Below are 16031 nucleotides of genomic sequence, written 5' to 3' on the forward strand. Positions count from 1 at the left end.
ATCTGAAACAGAATGTCCCAATATTTATTGCAACTGTTGAATAGTCTGAAGGAGTTCTCAGAACATTAATACGTTAATTCCCAAAGCGTTCTGCAAACAATACAACTGGGAGGGTACTGGACATTTTTCCCCACAAAGAGATTTGGTTGGATTGAGATTTATTCTTCCATAAACAAAAGGACTCCTCCTGTTTGTGAAAGAGATTCAGATCCAACACAGATTCTATTGCAAGGAGGGAGGGGAGTTTTCACAAAAAACTCACAGTTCCATCTCCCAGTATGCTGAGAATGTGTCTGACTATCTAGATTAGATTCTTAAGGAAAGGGGTTGCTACTAATCACTTCCTCTCCCACCTATTTCCTCCACTGAAATGCAAGAACTTTCCACTATGAAGTGCTGCACATATCAGTATTACACTTAACCCATGAGCACTAGTCATCAATGAACATCCGCTGTGCTCTTCAAGTCATTGTCAGTTGTGTAACATTCGTCACCCTTAATATTATAATCCTTGAGAAAATAAAGTTGAGCTAACCAATAATAGAGGAGTCAGTATCTCTTCAGCTCTAAACACACATTCTGAGAAAATAAGAAGACTAGATATGATAAGAGCACATGACTGCTACAAAAATGTGGAGTTCTGTTCCCACATCATCATTATCATCCTCATCATCATCTTATAACAGATTACTAAAACATTCACAAAATATGAAAGTCAAAATTGGCTAAACCATCCAAACAGTCAAAACCAGCTAGAAACACAAACTATTGGAAACACACAACAATACTATAAAATAACAAGCAGACATTAATATGTGGAAATTGAAATAGTTGGTGTTAACCAGCCATATCTTGCATATCCACTACTCTCTTCAGAATCATATCACTGGTTCACTACAGTAAGAGGGGTATTTACAATGATATAATGGACTTACGCTAAGAAGAATTTTATGTACATGCAAATACATCTCAGACATTAAAAACATAGCCAAGTTATTAAAGTTGCAAGTGGTCTTTGGAAAAGTCAGATATAATTTTAACACAAGGGAAAATCTGCATTTAAGATATCCTGCATGGCAGGAGGTTGGACTCTATTATTCTATGATTCTATAATTCTAAACAACTCTGCATAAAGGAAATTGTAATTACACAGCTCCATACAGCTTCAGTGGAAGTGATGCCATCTACTGAAGAATTTGTAATACTTCATCCCATATAAATTTCTCTCTTTCCCTTTCTTTCTAGGACACAACCCAAAAACCAATTTTCCTTTAAAATATATTTAATCCAAATCTCTGAGGAAGGCATGAATTCAACTGAAATGCAGAACTGTACAAGGAAATTAATTTCCTTAATAGATTTTATGATCTCAACTTTTGCTCACTTTATGTATTTGTATAACATCTCACAGCAGGCACAGGGCACAGTTTCTAGGGCTTTCTTTCTGGAGCAAAGAATAAACTGTTTTTTTAGCTATTACAGGAAACAGATATTCGGGCTAGATGAGCCTTTAGCTTGATTCATCAGGTTTTCTCCTTATGTTTTTTAAAATCTACCTTATTAGATTTCTCCATAATCTTTGCTTACCACTTACCCTTGGAGAAAAGGTCCATGTTTTTGGATTTTTAGGTTGCCATGTAGCTCTAACTGTATGAATGTTACTCAAGATCTAAAGGGATATAAGAAAGCACATGGAAAATTTAAAGCATAATCTAAATTACTATATTAAATGCTTAAGTCATTGAAACAACCAGGATAGTAAAAAAAGAATCCCAACTATTTAACTGTATTCATATGCATTTGTCTAAGAGACCACCCTTCAACTTCTTTTGTGAATAAATATTGATTTCAAGCTATTATACGGGGCCATTTCAATTTATTTTGCATGCATAGAGCTGCATGCATAGCACCATCTTCCAAATGAACAGATATGCATTCCGATAAAGGGTAACAGTCAATCCTCTTTTGAAACAGGAAGGGAAGAAGGTTGAGTTACATCTTTGATAATTAATATCTCACTCTTATGTTCACAGCTAATACTGTTTAATGCATAATGCAGAAAGGGAAAAAATGAAGGAGAAGGAATCTGGAATGTCTACATCTCAACTATAATGGTCTAAATAGGGATACTATTTCCTCTATTACAAGAGATTCACTAGATACTGGATTAGTTTGGGACACAATTCAAGATGCACATTCTTAATTCTGACAATTAAGTCTAATAAGGCCTGGATCCAAATTATCTGAAAGATCATGTGTCCTCCTTTAGCACGCCTTAGTTTAGATTCTCACAGAAACTCTTTCTCCTGGTGTCACAGGGATATTTGGGGAAGACATGTGAATGCCCTCTCAATTGTTGCTCCCAAATTATGGAACTCCCCCAAAGATTTTTATCACCAGTTGCATCACAATCTACCAATAGGTTGATGGTACAAGATGTACTCCATCACACCTGGAAGGCACCAGGTTGGGGGAAGTCTGCCTCACAACAGCAGAGATATATACTCTTCCCCTTCCTACAAAAAGGGAGGAGCTTTCTTAAAATGATATTTAAGGCTGATGCTTGCATTCAGAAATAGTATAATAAAATAATGAGATTTACAGGTTTATTTGCTTACATTTCGGTAGATACCCTAAATCACACAAAGACTGTGTAAACTCATATCAAAATACAAGTTTGCAGCTGAGTAAGCACATATATTCTATGTCATAAATGTGATTGAAAAGCAGGGTGAAATTCAAATGTTAACACCTCAAGTTGATTGAACTGTAATACTTACTCTGTTACCATCAAAAAGGCAGAGCCGAACATGCCTGCTGAGGACCTGTATGCTCAGTCCAGGAAACGGAATCGCTTTACAGTTCCATAGAGTCACAACTAATGCTATCCGAGTTGGCCTTGACTGAATCTGAAAGACAGACAAAATGACAGTGAGATATTAATGGTGCAGTGCTCTTCCTGCTTACTTGAAAATTTAATGGGATTTTCTTTTTGAACAAGGGTTATAAAAATATGGTGTTAGCTTATACTAGAAATGTAAAATCAGCAAATAAGTTTTAACTTAGTGACCCCTTGTGTTATGCATAAGATGCTAATGGAGGAGCTGCCAAACTACTTTCATCTGTAATGAAGAAACTGCAGTCACCAAGTGACAAACACTCATGCCTGAGCTCACTGTTTTGCACAGATGTCTAGTTCCTAGGAGACTTCTACTGCTTTGATGTGATTTTCCAAGCACTAATTAGAGAACTGCCATATCATAACTGAACCATATTTCTGTGTATTATTTCCAAGGGACAGAGAATATGCTTCCCATGGGATATACTAGATTTTAATTTCCAACTTGCAACTGAAACATAATGTGGATAACCTACAGCAAAACAAAAATATCTTAGTTACAGTTTCTTTCTACTATCTTTCTCAACCCAAACCCATCAAATCTAACAATCTTCTCATTTTATATTGCCCTGAAGATACCAATAATTAAGAACAAATACTTACAGTGCCTTTTTCAGCATTCCATACTAGATCACGAAAAGAAAGACTGGAAGGTGTGAGCTCAGGTTGCAGGAAGTAAGAAGCTCGAAACTGAATTCCTAAAAGAACAAAGTGTCGTTTTTAAAGTGGTTTTGTTCCTCATCCTTTTCAATTATTTTCAGTGTGTTGTGTAAAAGTTATACATTTAAAGATTGCAACAAAAGCTGCATTACAACTCGTATCCCAGTTTTAAATGAAAAACTACAACCAGATAAATGTGCCTAGGACCTCAGATCACATACCAGCAAACCAGATTTTGGCTTTGGGTGTATATTTGAGTGGAAGAAAGCAATAATCCCAATTCTCTTACAAGTAAACTTATATGAAATGTACTTGCTAGTGTTTTTTATCACATTCACACTTGACACATGTAGGTGTTTATTTTTAAAACCTCTTATTTTGAAGAAAATGAGGTATTTTAGAATCTGTCAAAAGGATTCTACCACAACTGTTGTCCCTGATCTAAAAACTAATATAGTAGAGTCTCGCTTATCCAACCTTCGCTCATCCAATGTTCTGTATTATCCAACACAGTTTATCTTTTAGTAGTCAATATTTTTGAAGTCAGTGTTTTCAATCATTGCGATTGCAGACACGCCCCTCAGGGTTCAGTAATTACTACATAACATTAGCGTGTATTGAACTGCTTTTTCTGTCAGTTTGTTGTAAAATATGATGTTCTGGTACTTTATTTATAAAACCATAATATCATTTGATGTTTAATAGGCTTTTCCTTAATTCCTCCTTATTATCCAACATTTTCATTTATCCAATGTTCTGCCAACCCGTTTATGTTGGATAAGTGAGACTCTACTGTAGATGCAACTTCAAAATACTTCTTTAAATCTACAACTGTAATAGCAGGAATTACATCCAGCAACTAGAGTTCTAGCATCTCTGAATCACTATCTATACCGCTTTAGGGAAATATTTTTGACAGATTTAATTAAACAGTATTACAGAATTTCTACCTATATTGCCAACTACCCTGGTCCCATGCTGAGAAAAAGGGAGGATATGAAATGAATAAACACAATATAATTAATTGACTAATGAATTAATACCTTCTTCCAAGAGTTGTGCAAGTGTTGAAGGCCGGAATCCTGCAGGAACTGCTCCCATAGTTGTCAGAGCATCTAAAGTATTATTCTTTTCAATCAGAAAAGAGAGATGTCACCTCTCATTATCTGCTAACAATTCAGCTTTGTCATCATAACAGTTTCAAAATTTTAGAGAAAGTCATTTCTTGAAAAACAAAGATTCTGTAGAGCCAATGGTTAACTTTAAAAAGGCTCTGCCACTGCATTTCACTCATACTTTAAAAAATCAGGGAACATAGGCTATTTACTTCTGAATAAAACATCATAAATTCTTAGTTGTTTTCCAGCTATAACACAGTAACCATTCCCATGTTGCTAACTGTGAAATTCACAGACAGCCTATTTGACAAATGTCATCACAAGACGAATGAACCCATTATGCCTGTTTCGTTTTGTAAGCAAAATCAAGCAATCGACCAAAAAAGGGTCAATCCTAAAATTATGACTTGTGATATGTGAATTTATGTATTTCATTCACATACACACATACTCATACTCATACATCTATACTGTGTTAAAAGGATGTGTATAATACGAGGGTTATCCAGAAAGTAGATTCCGTTTTGGAATTAAAAATGAACTAAGTATAGGAGAAAACATTTAACATATGCAGTTGAAAACCACACCCAAATACCATTTCTCAACATAGTCGCCATTCAAATCCAGGTACATTATCATAGCGATGAATGAGCGTGGCAACTCCTTCCCCACAAAACTCTGCCGCTTGCATCCTCAACCAGCCAGTCACCCCTTCCAACAGCTGCGCATCATCGCCAAAACACTGCATTGAGGACGCAAGCGGCAGAGTTTTGTGGAGAAGGAGTTGCCAAGCTCATTCATCACTATGATAAGTGCCTAGATTTTAATGGTGACTATATTGAGAAGTGGTATTTGGGTGTGGCTTTCAACTGCATATGGTAAATGTTTTCTCCTATACTTTGTTCATTTTTAATTCCAAAACATAATCTACTTTCTGGATAACCCTTATATATATGTTATCATAAAATAGTTTTACCTCTGTGATAGCCTTTTTAACTGCACTCCAATGTGAGTCTGTCCTGAAAGAAATATGAAAGTAAGAATATGACAAAAAATAAACCAAACTCCCAAATTAATTTTCTGCATAAATATAGGGATGGGGCAACTGGCACTCGATATGCATGTCAGCTGCTGAAATTATGAACTGTATTAAGTCCCAATAGGGAACTTCCATTAGTCTGTAGTCTGATCAACCAGTAAATGAGATTAAGTTATTTATATACTTGTCACGACCCAGGCTGCAGAGCACCAATAACCATGCACAGAGACCAGAATCTATCTAATATCTTTATTAAAGGAATATATAAAGTCAATAAAAACAAGTGAAGAATATAGTTCAGAAGTAGACCTTTCAGGAAAGGTCAAATATAGTCCAGGAAATCAATGTCCAATATGAGATATTAGAGTCCAAAGTTATAATCCAATAACCGAAACACACACTTGCCGAGCAAGTGTGGGGAAATGACAGGGTCCTTTAGTCCAATGGAGCTTGACAACAAGGCTGCAAAACAAACTAGATTCTTGGCAAACAAGACTTGATACGTGGCAACAAGAAGCAAGAAGCAAGAACGCGGTCCGAGGCGAGGTCCGGGGAACAAGGCAGGCTTGGAACTAGAACAAGGTCCGTGGCAAGGTCCTGGAGACAAGGAACTGGAGTAGCGTAGTCCACACACGATCTCACTCCTGAAACTGACGAATTGACTCCGCAAGGATCTCCTTGCGAGTAAACACCTATATAGGATCTTGTTTTCCCGCCAAGGAACACTTTCCCTGGGGAACAAGAAGTGAAACCCATACTGTGTCCAGATGCATGACTCCTTAAGATTTCCCAAGGGAAACAGGCTTAATCAGCTAATTGTCTGGCAGCGATTCTGGCGCTTCGGCGATTCGCCTCCCTAGCGCCTCTATCTCGATTATAATTATCCTTATGAGAGAACGGGGGAGAATTCTGCCCAAGGCTTGTTTGGCTGGCTTCTGGAGGGCAAACATCCTGCAGGTGCAAGGGCTCCAATTCTGGCTGAAACGGTGGGAAACCCAAGTTTTCCTCTTCGTCTGCCACAATAGTACTAGGAACGGGACTACATGGCCCATGAGACATCACACTATCCCCCTCCTCAAGGCCCCTCTCCAAAATGGGCCCTCTTCCCGAGGTGCGGGGCCGCGGCTTGGCAGGGTAGGCCTGATGGAAGCGGCAGACTAAGTTGGGGGCATGGACTGTGGAAGCGTCTTCCCAAGAGCGTTCTTCGGGGCCAAAACCCACCCAGTCAATGAGATACTGAAGGCGGCGGCGGTGGAAGCGGGAATCCAAAATGTCTTGAACCTCGAATTCCTCCTCCCCGTCCACCAAAACAGGGGTGGGGGCCGGCCGGTCTGCATCAGGGCGCACACCATCCGCCGGAAGGAGCAGGGAGCGATGAAACACTGGATGGATGCGCATAGAGCGCGGAAGTTGGAGTTTGAAAGTCACGGGGTTAAGTTGCGCCACCACTGGATAGGGACCAATGAAACGGGCATCTAGCTTCCGGCAGGGACGGTGGGAGGGCAAAAAGCGAGTGGACAGCAGAACCCGATCTCCTACCTTGATTTCGGGGCCCGGTTGGCGATGACTGTCAGCGTGGCGTTTATAGTCCTCCTTGGCTTGGTCCAGTTGCTGGAGCAATAGTTGTTGCACCGCTGTGAGTTCTTGCAGCCAGTCCTCCGCTGCGGGGACTTCTGAGGTTTCAATGACAGAAGGAAAGAAACGTGGATGGAATCCGTAGTTTGCAAAGAACGGGGTTTCTTTGGTTGAAGCCTGGACACTGTTGTTGTAGGCAAACTCTGACAGAGGTAATAGGGACGCCCAATTGTCCTGTTGATAGTTTACATAACAGCGAAGGTATTGTTCCAAAGTGGCATTGGTGCGCTCCGTTTGTCCATCTGTTTGGGGATGGTGCGCTGAAGATAAACGAGAGTCTATGCCCAGTAGTTGTTGTAGTGCCTTCCAGAATCGAGAGGTGAATTGAGATCCACGGTAAGTGACCAAACTCTTGGGCAATCCATGTAGCCGGAAAATATGCTGAAGGAATAAATCTGCAGTCTGTTTGGCCGTGGGAAGGCCATCACAAGGAATGAAGTGGGCCAATTTGGTGAAAAGGTCCACCACCACTAGGATCGTGGTATATCCAAGGGAGGGTGGTAGGTCGGTGATAAAATCCGCAGAAATTATCTCCCATGGACGAGATGGAGTAGGAAGGGGATGCAGTAGCCCTGACGGCTTCTCCCTTCTTGTCTTGGAACACTGGCATACCGGGCAGGTATTGACATATTTCTCTACATCCTTGCGGATCTTGGGCCACCAGAAATCTCGTAGGATCAAATGCATGGTTTTGAAAAGTCCAAAATGTCCTGCTGGCTTGCAGTCATGACACAGATGAAGTGCCTTTTCCCTGCCTGGTCCTGGGGGGATGTAGACATGATTTCTGTAGCATAATAGCCCATCCTTAAGTGAGAAGGGGAAACGTAGTCCTTGGCGAATTTGATCTTGAGCCCAGGCATCCGCCTGTTGACTGGCTCTAATTTCTTGAGCACAAAGGGGTCCTGGAGTAGAGGGACTTGATTCAACTGCAGTGGACTTGGTGTTTCCCACTGTGAGCGTGGCAAAGTTTTCGGGCTGCAGCAATTGGGATTCGAAGGTCTCTCTGCGCCCTGCAGCATACTCTGGTTTCCATGATAGAGCATCTGCTTGCTTGGTCTGAGCTGGGGTTACATAATGGATCTGGAAGTCAAAACGTTCAAAAAATAAAGCCCAGCGCTGCTGCCTCTGATTTAGCTTGCGGGCAGTTCTTAGATGTTCCAAATTACGATGGTCAGTATGAACCTCAATGGGAAATTTGGCCCCTTCTAACCAATGTCTCCAATTTTCAAAGGCTGCCTTTATGGCCAAAAGTTCCTTCTCCCAAATAGTGTAATTTCTCTCTGGGGCTGTTAGTTGACGGGAGTAAAAAGCACAAGGATGAAGATGTTCTCCCACTGGTTGCATGAGTACAGCCCCAATTGCCACATCGGAGGCGTCAGCCTGCACAACAAAAGGGGTTTTAGGATCAGGGTGCTGTAGAATTGGCTGGGACGTGAATAACTTCTTTAGTTGCTGGAACCCTTTCTCTGCTTGCTCCGTCCAGCGAAAAGGCTGTTTTCCACGGATGCAGCTGGTGATTGGGTCAGACCAGCGGGCAAAATCTGGAATGAACTTGCGGTAGTAGTTCGCGAACCCCAAGAAACGTTGCACTTCTTTCTTGTTGGTTGGCGCCCGCCATTCCAATACTGCTGAGACCTTTGCCGGGTCCATGGAAAGCCCTAGTGGCGAGACACGGTATCCCAGGAAATTTACCTCTTGCAGATCAAAAGCGCATTTTTCCAACTTGGCATATAGTCCATGATCCCGCAATCGTTGTAACACCATTCTGACGTGTTTCTCATGCTCTGATTGTGATCTAGAAAACACCAAAAAATCGTCCAAGTATATGATCAAGAACCGATCTAGATAATCCTGGAAAATATCATTGACAAAATGCTGGAACGTTGCGGGAGCTCCGGATAAACCGAAATTCATGACCAGGGACTCGAATAATCCGAATTTAGTCTGGAAGGCGGTTTTCCACTCGTCCCCCTCCCTGATGCGAACTAGATTGTAAGCCCCCCGGAGATCCAGCTTGGTGTAAACCTTGGCCCCTCGAAGCCGGTCTAATAGGTCCAAGATCAAAGGCAGGGGGTAGCGGTTCCGCTTCGTGATATTGTTCAATGCTCTATAGTCCACAACCAAGCGTAGGTCCCCTGACTTCTTTTTCACAAACATCACCGGGGAGGCAGCTGGGGATTGAGAGGGTCTGATGAATCCCTTGCGAAGATTTGACTCTATGAACTCCCTGAGAGCTTCTTGCTCTGGTTCCGTCAGGGAGTAGAGGTGTCCTCGCGGGATCGGGGCCCCCTCCACCAAGTCAATGGCACAGTCAAATGGTCTATGTGGGGGTAGTTTCTCGGCTTCCTTTTCATTGAAAACATCCCAAAAGTCTGAATATTTCTTGGGTAAGGTGATGATGGGCTCAGCGTCTGTGGCATGGCAGACCTTGGCTACTAGACAATGGTTTTGGCAATATTTTGAAGCAAACTGTAGTTCTCTGTTGGTCCAGGAGATGTTTGGGTCGTGAAGCGTCAGCCATGGAATTCCCAAAATCACAGGGAAGTGGGGCACCTCGGTAACAAAGAAGGAGATCTCTTCCAGGTGTTCCCTTATCCACATCCTGGTGGGTTCAGTCCATTGACTTACTGGACCCGTCTTTAGGGGATGGCCATCGATAGCCTGCACCACCCGGGCGTTCTTGAAGTCGTGATATTGTAATCAAAGAGAGTCGGCATACTCTCTATCGATGAAATTGTTTGTTGCTCCTGAGTCTATCATGGCATGGATCATGACGGGTCCTTTTTTCGCTGACCACAACGTGACCACTAGGAGAAATAGGACCCCGGTTTGTGGCTCTTGAGTGGGGTTCTTGACCGGGCTGGCGAGCCTCTCTATGCCCGGTCGCTGGCTTCCCCCGCTGGCTTCGCGCCAGCCGCCTCGGCCGTCTCCGTCTCCGCGGAGGACGCCGCCGCCAAGCGAGCGGCGGGCTTTCTCTTGGCTCGACATTCTCTGGCGAAGTGGCCCCCGTTTCCGCAGTACCAACAGAGGTTTAAACGTTGGCGGCGGGCCTTCTCGGCAACATCTAATCTGGGACGCACATTGCCCAACTGCATCGGCTCCTCTTCGCTTCCTCTGGGGTATGGGGCTGGTGGTGGGGGTCTCCATACTGGACGTGGCTGAATACTGGCGGAAGCGGGAGGTTTCACTCCTGCTCTTCCACTCTGGCCTCGGAGCCACTGTTTTTTGTTGGCAAGCAGGACTTCGGCTCGTAAACATTGATCGATAAGTCTCTCAAGAGAGTTTGGGGGATCCACCTTGGAGATTTCTTCCTGCATCTCGAAGTTGAGACCCTCACGAAACTGTCCTCTGAGGGCTATATCATTCCAACCGGTGTTTTGGGCCAGCACTCGGAACTCGGCTATGTACTGGGACAACGGCCTGTCCCCTTGGAAAAGGCGCCGGAGTTTATGGCCGGCCGCCACCACATTGTCCTCGATCCCCCATGTCGCCTTAAGGTGATTCAGGAAGTTTTGCGCGGAACTTAGGTGCATGGAGCCCGCATCAAATAGCGCCGTCGCCCAATTGGCCGCTGGCCCTTCTAGGAGACTGTAAATCCACGCCACCTTGACATCTTCTTGGGGAAACTCGGCTTGACGGGCTTCTATGTACGCCTGACATTGGCGACGGAAAACGTGAACCTTGGAGGCTTCTCCAGAAAACTTGGTTGGAAGCGCCAGGCCAGGGAGCCGGATACCTCGTTCCTTCAAGCCCCGTATTTCTCCCTCCTGCGTATGGAGTGTATCACGGATTCTGTCTAATTCATCCTTGGAAATGGTGTAGCTGAGTGGTTGGGCTTCCGCCCCGGTTCCTGTAGACATTCTGGTCTAGGTTAATTGGTGCTTAGGGTGGCGGAGTCAAACTGTCACGACCCAGGCTGCAGAGCACCAATAACCATGCACAGAGACCAGAATCTATCTAATATCTTTATTAAAGGAATATATAAAGTCAATAAAAACAAGTGAAGAATATAGTTCAGAAGTAGACCTTTCAGGAAAGGTCAAATATAGTCCAGGAAATCAATGTCCAATATGAGATATTAGAGTCCAAAGTTATAATCCAATAACCGAAACACACACTTGCCGAGCAAGTGTGGGGAAATGACAGGGTCCTTTAGTCCAATGGAGCTTGACAACAAGGCTGCAAAACAAACTAGATTCTTGGCAAACAAGACTTGATACGTGGCAACAAGAAGCAAGAAGCAAGAACGCGGTCCGAGGCGAGGTCCGGGGAACAAGGCAGGCTTGGAACTAGAACAAGGTCCGTGGCAAGGTCCTGGAGACAAGGAACTGGAGTAGCGTAGTCCACACACGATCTCACTCCTGAAACTGACGAATTGACTCCGCAAGGATCTCCTTATATAGGGTAAACACCTATATAGGATCTTGTTTTCCCGCCAAGGAACACTTTCCCTGGGGAATAAGAAGTGAAACCCATACTGTGTCCAGATGCATGACTCCTTAAGATTTCCCAAGGGAAACAGGCTTAATCAGCTAATTGTCTGGCAGCGATTCTGGCGCTTCGGCGATTCGCCTCCCTAGCGCCTCTATCTTGATTATAATTATCCTTACGAGAGAACGGGGGAGAATTCTGCCCAAGGCTTGTTTGGCTGGCTTCTGGAGGGCAAACATCCTGCAGGTGCAAGGGCTCCAATTCTGGCTGAAACGGTGGGAAACCCAAGTTTTCCTCTTCGTCTGCCACAATAGTACTAGGAACGGGACTACATGGCCCATGAGACATCACAATACTTTCATTTCATGGCAACCTTACATGCATAATCTGACGTAAGTTTCACTGGGTTTAATGGAAGTGACTCTGTGGTAAATGTATCATTAGTTTTCTAACTCCATGCTCAAATTTCACTAACAGAGGTATTCATAGTGTTGTTGTCGTTATTTCCCATCAACTTCAATTTTAGCAACCCTATGATTAAGAGATCTCCAAGATCCTAGGTCATTACAGGGAAGTTAATGGAAGTGAAGAAGCATCAACACTTGCATATAGAGCAACTGGGGAATAGAGGGAACCCTGAGTAGCATGTCTGCAATCTTGTTTTCACCTCCGTTTCCTAAATCTATGTAATTCAAGGTGTTTTTGCTTCCTGCCTGCATGTAATGGTCACTTCCCCCTTCTTCCCAAAAGTCTTCAGTGATTTATTAGCCTTTGTTTGAGAAGAGAGCATCATGAAGCCTCTCTCTTCACTTCAAGATCAATATTAGGGACTCTTTTACCAAAGTTAGGTAACCTTCTTTTGTCTGTCTACTATTGTATTCAAAATGTAGTACCTGCAACAATAAAACATTTTAAAATCTTTTTAAACCTCACCAGAGTATCCTGAATAGTTTCTCTTCTGTTTTTCCTACTGTGAGATTGTATATAGCACTAGCTATGCTGCACTCTACTTGGCTATGGATACCAAATATTCCTACAGGTCTCCAAGTCTGGCCACTGACACTGTGTCCTGGCCCAGACCAACACTTTTATTTCCTCTACGGTCTCCACACTGTTTTCTCCTTACTGCACGCAAGTGGTGGCTCCAGGCAATGACACTTCTATATGATTGGAACACTGTTGAAAGTGTATACTTTTTGGAACAAAAATACAAAAAAATCCACCCAGAATTATACATTATTAATCTTTGATGTACCCCTCAAAATTAGTAGAGTTCCAAAAAAAAAAAAGATAAGCCCACAACAAAGTACAAGCTGGCAATGTGAAATGAACTTTAATGATAAGCATCCTTACCTTTTCATAATTGTGGCTCCTCCTGCCGTCTCATCTGTTACTTCTATATCTTCTTCCATTTCCTCTTCACTTTCTTCTTCAACTTCTTTGACATTTACCTAAAAAATAATCATACTTCAATAATCACATTACAGTTTCTTTTTTACAATGGAAGGATAAGCTTATTTAGTGGCTAAGTGCAAGTGGCAGGTTTCAAATAATTTCATTGCAGGTAGTCTTAGGGTAGAAATTTAAATTGCACCGAACAAAGATTTTTTTTTTCTATTTGCAGATCTCATTTGCAAATGACACAAACAGATAGACACTCTTGCTCCAAGATAGAAATTTTGTTTATAAATGTTCCAGAAGATTTTTTCTGCAGGCCATAAAATCTCTAAAAGCCAGGGCCGTGTAAAAAGGGGATTATACAGATCACTGTTTTAACTTTAAAAGTTTTATCAGAATGATTAAAACAATGTGCATAAGATAATATCTGTAATGTTACTACCCTACCATCATATATGCCAAGTCACACCACTGTTGCCGACAAAAATAGCAGCTGGTCTTGCAGCTAGTCTGGCCTTCCTCCATTCCTGCTTTTTTCTTTTTTAAAGGCTCACAGTTACAATCAGAGATTTTTAACAGCTCAGAAGAATGCTCAAGTTCATTTCAAGGGCTAGAGAAGAAGAATCCAATATAAAGCCTAGGAGGCTGCCAAGTCTGCTTTTCTACACGGAGGATTCTCTTCCAACATTCTTCACAATGGAGCAAATGGCCATCAAAACCAGCAGAGGGAATTCCCAGATTTTTTAATATAACGACTCTCATGTTTCTCTGTCTATGCAAATTTGTGTGTTTAACCCAAGCCTGGATACCAACCAGGTTTTGAGGACAGCTTGGGTGTAATATCCTAGACATAAAGAGATATTTATAGAACCTAACAATAACTAATTCACTCTGTCTGAAATCTCTAGCTTGAGACTGGATTGAAATGCAATCCTTATAGTTATATTTAGCCTAATTTTTATGGTTGATTGTTTTTCCTTTCCCAGCTCTACTTTTTTATGCTAGCCTATATTTTGAAGCATTCTGAAGACTCTGAAAAATTGCTTCCTACTTTGTGACATTTTGGAGAAAGTTATTTTTCATAGATGTTGGAACTGTTTCCTTAGAGAAAACCACTCTCCTACTTTTCTTTTGCTACTTTTACTTTTATTTTTAGTTCTCGGTCTCAGAAGAACCATTTTAAATATTTACAACAGCCCTCCCCAACCTGGTTCCTATCATATATTCTGGAATAAAAGGTAAAGGTTTTCCCCTGATGTTAAGTCCAGTCATGTCTGACTCTGGGGTGTGGTGCTCATCTCCATTTCTAAGCCGAAGAGCAGGCGTTGTCCGTAGACACCTCCAAGGTCATGTGGCCAGCATGACTGCATGGAGCGCCGTTACCTTCCCGCCGGAGCGGTACCTATTGATCTACTCACACTGGCATGTTTTCGAACTGCTAGGTTGGCAGGAGCTGGAGCTAACAGCGGCCGCTCACGCCGCTCATGGGGCTTGAACCTGGGACCTTTCGGTCTGCAGCTCAGTGCTGTAACGCACTTTGCTACCAGGGCTCCTTATATTTTATTATATTCTGGAATACAATTCCAATTACTCCTATTATACAATTGGCCATGTTGACTGGGGATGCCAAGGAGAAGCAGCCCAAAATATACCTGCTGGAAAAGACTGCTTGAGCAATGCTCCAAAATATCTGTCCCATGATGCGCCACTGGTATTTATTTAAAGAATATTACTAAATTACAGCCTTACACTTTGCACCATCTTGTGTGCGACTCTTAGGAAAGATTAAAACTTCAGGAGTTTACCTCCAACAAAAGTTTACCTCCAACAGCATACAATAGGCAATCAACATATGTTTAGCAAACAATTCCTTTAAGTATGCTGATTCCCAGTATCTTGACAACCGTAATTCTTTGTGAGGTCAAGAGGAATTATTAAATTATGGTCAGTTATAAGTATCCAGACTTGTTCAACACACCATGCAAACAACACACTCTATTGCTTTCATCTAAATTTCTACAAACCCACTGCTGCATGAATGTAGACAGGAATCCAAGAATAACAAGTTTTTAAAAGCATAAACTAGACAAGGTGAAAAGAGAAGGATACCCACCATGAGATAGGTTTTAGGAACAAGTCCTTTCTCCCCTTTGGAATTCTGACCCAGCCACCAACCATCAGGTTTTTTCTCAAGTATGAGGAGAACTTCACCTTTCTTCAATATTGGAAAGAGAAAAGGTAAACAAGGGGAATGGCATTATATTTTCAAGTATTGAAGACGCATTTTGCAGTGTGTATATATCTGCCTTTGAATCAACTGTCAAGTCATGGTGACCTCATGAACTTTGGAGGGTGTTCTTAAGCAAGGAACATTCAGGCCCCTTCCACACAACTGTATAAAATCCACTTTGAATTGGATTATATGACAATGTGGACTCAGATGATCCAGTTCAAAACAGATATTGTGGATTATCTGCCTTGATATTCTGTGTTCTATGGCTATGTGGAAGAGCCCTTGGAGGTTTTGACAATTGCTGTAAGTGTTGGTAAAAGTAACAAAAGAACTACTCTATTTTACGATTTTCTTAGATTGGTTTTACTGTTAAGTTAGCCATATTTAAATATTTGAAATGATATTGATTGTCTACTCTCACATAGCAGAATGAGAATGAATTGAGTTGGATGTCCCCTATGGTCTCTTCCAACTTTTATCGTTCTATGAATATATGATTCTAACAACTATTCTGGCAACAACCCTATTGCACAAGCTGCACATTCACATTAAAAACAGTTCCTGCATGCTTCAGGAGGACATTAGGGTAGGCCACAAATAACTGAGTTCTGTAACATC

General features: G+C 42.0%; 1 protein-coding gene across 2 annotated transcripts in view; it reads right to left on the minus strand.

The window, feature by feature from the left end:
• The window catches only part of nphp1 (nephrocystin 1), a 41595-nt gene that overhangs the window by 18507 nt on the left and 7057 nt on the right, over positions 1-16031 (minus strand). For both annotated transcript variants that reach the window (XM_062970654.1, XM_062970663.1), the window contains 7 exons: positions 15294-15395; positions 13136-13233; positions 5654-5696; positions 4603-4687; positions 3503-3597; positions 2781-2909; positions 1595-1669 (listed from right to left, as the gene is read on the minus strand). In XM_062970654.1, coding sequence (XP_062826724.1) covers positions 1595-1669; positions 2781-2909; positions 3503-3597; positions 4603-4687; positions 5654-5696; positions 13136-13233; positions 15294-15395 — 627 coding nt within the window. The remainder of the gene's footprint in view (positions 1-1594; positions 1670-2780; positions 2910-3502; positions 3598-4602; positions 4688-5653; positions 5697-13135; positions 13234-15293; positions 15396-16031) is intronic.

The sequence above is a fragment of the Anolis carolinensis genome, chromosome 1, assembly GCF_035594765.1.
Source record: "Anolis carolinensis isolate JA03-04 chromosome 1, rAnoCar3.1.pri, whole genome shotgun sequence".
Classification (NCBI taxonomy): domain Eukaryota; kingdom Metazoa; phylum Chordata; class Lepidosauria; order Squamata; family Dactyloidae; genus Anolis; species Anolis carolinensis.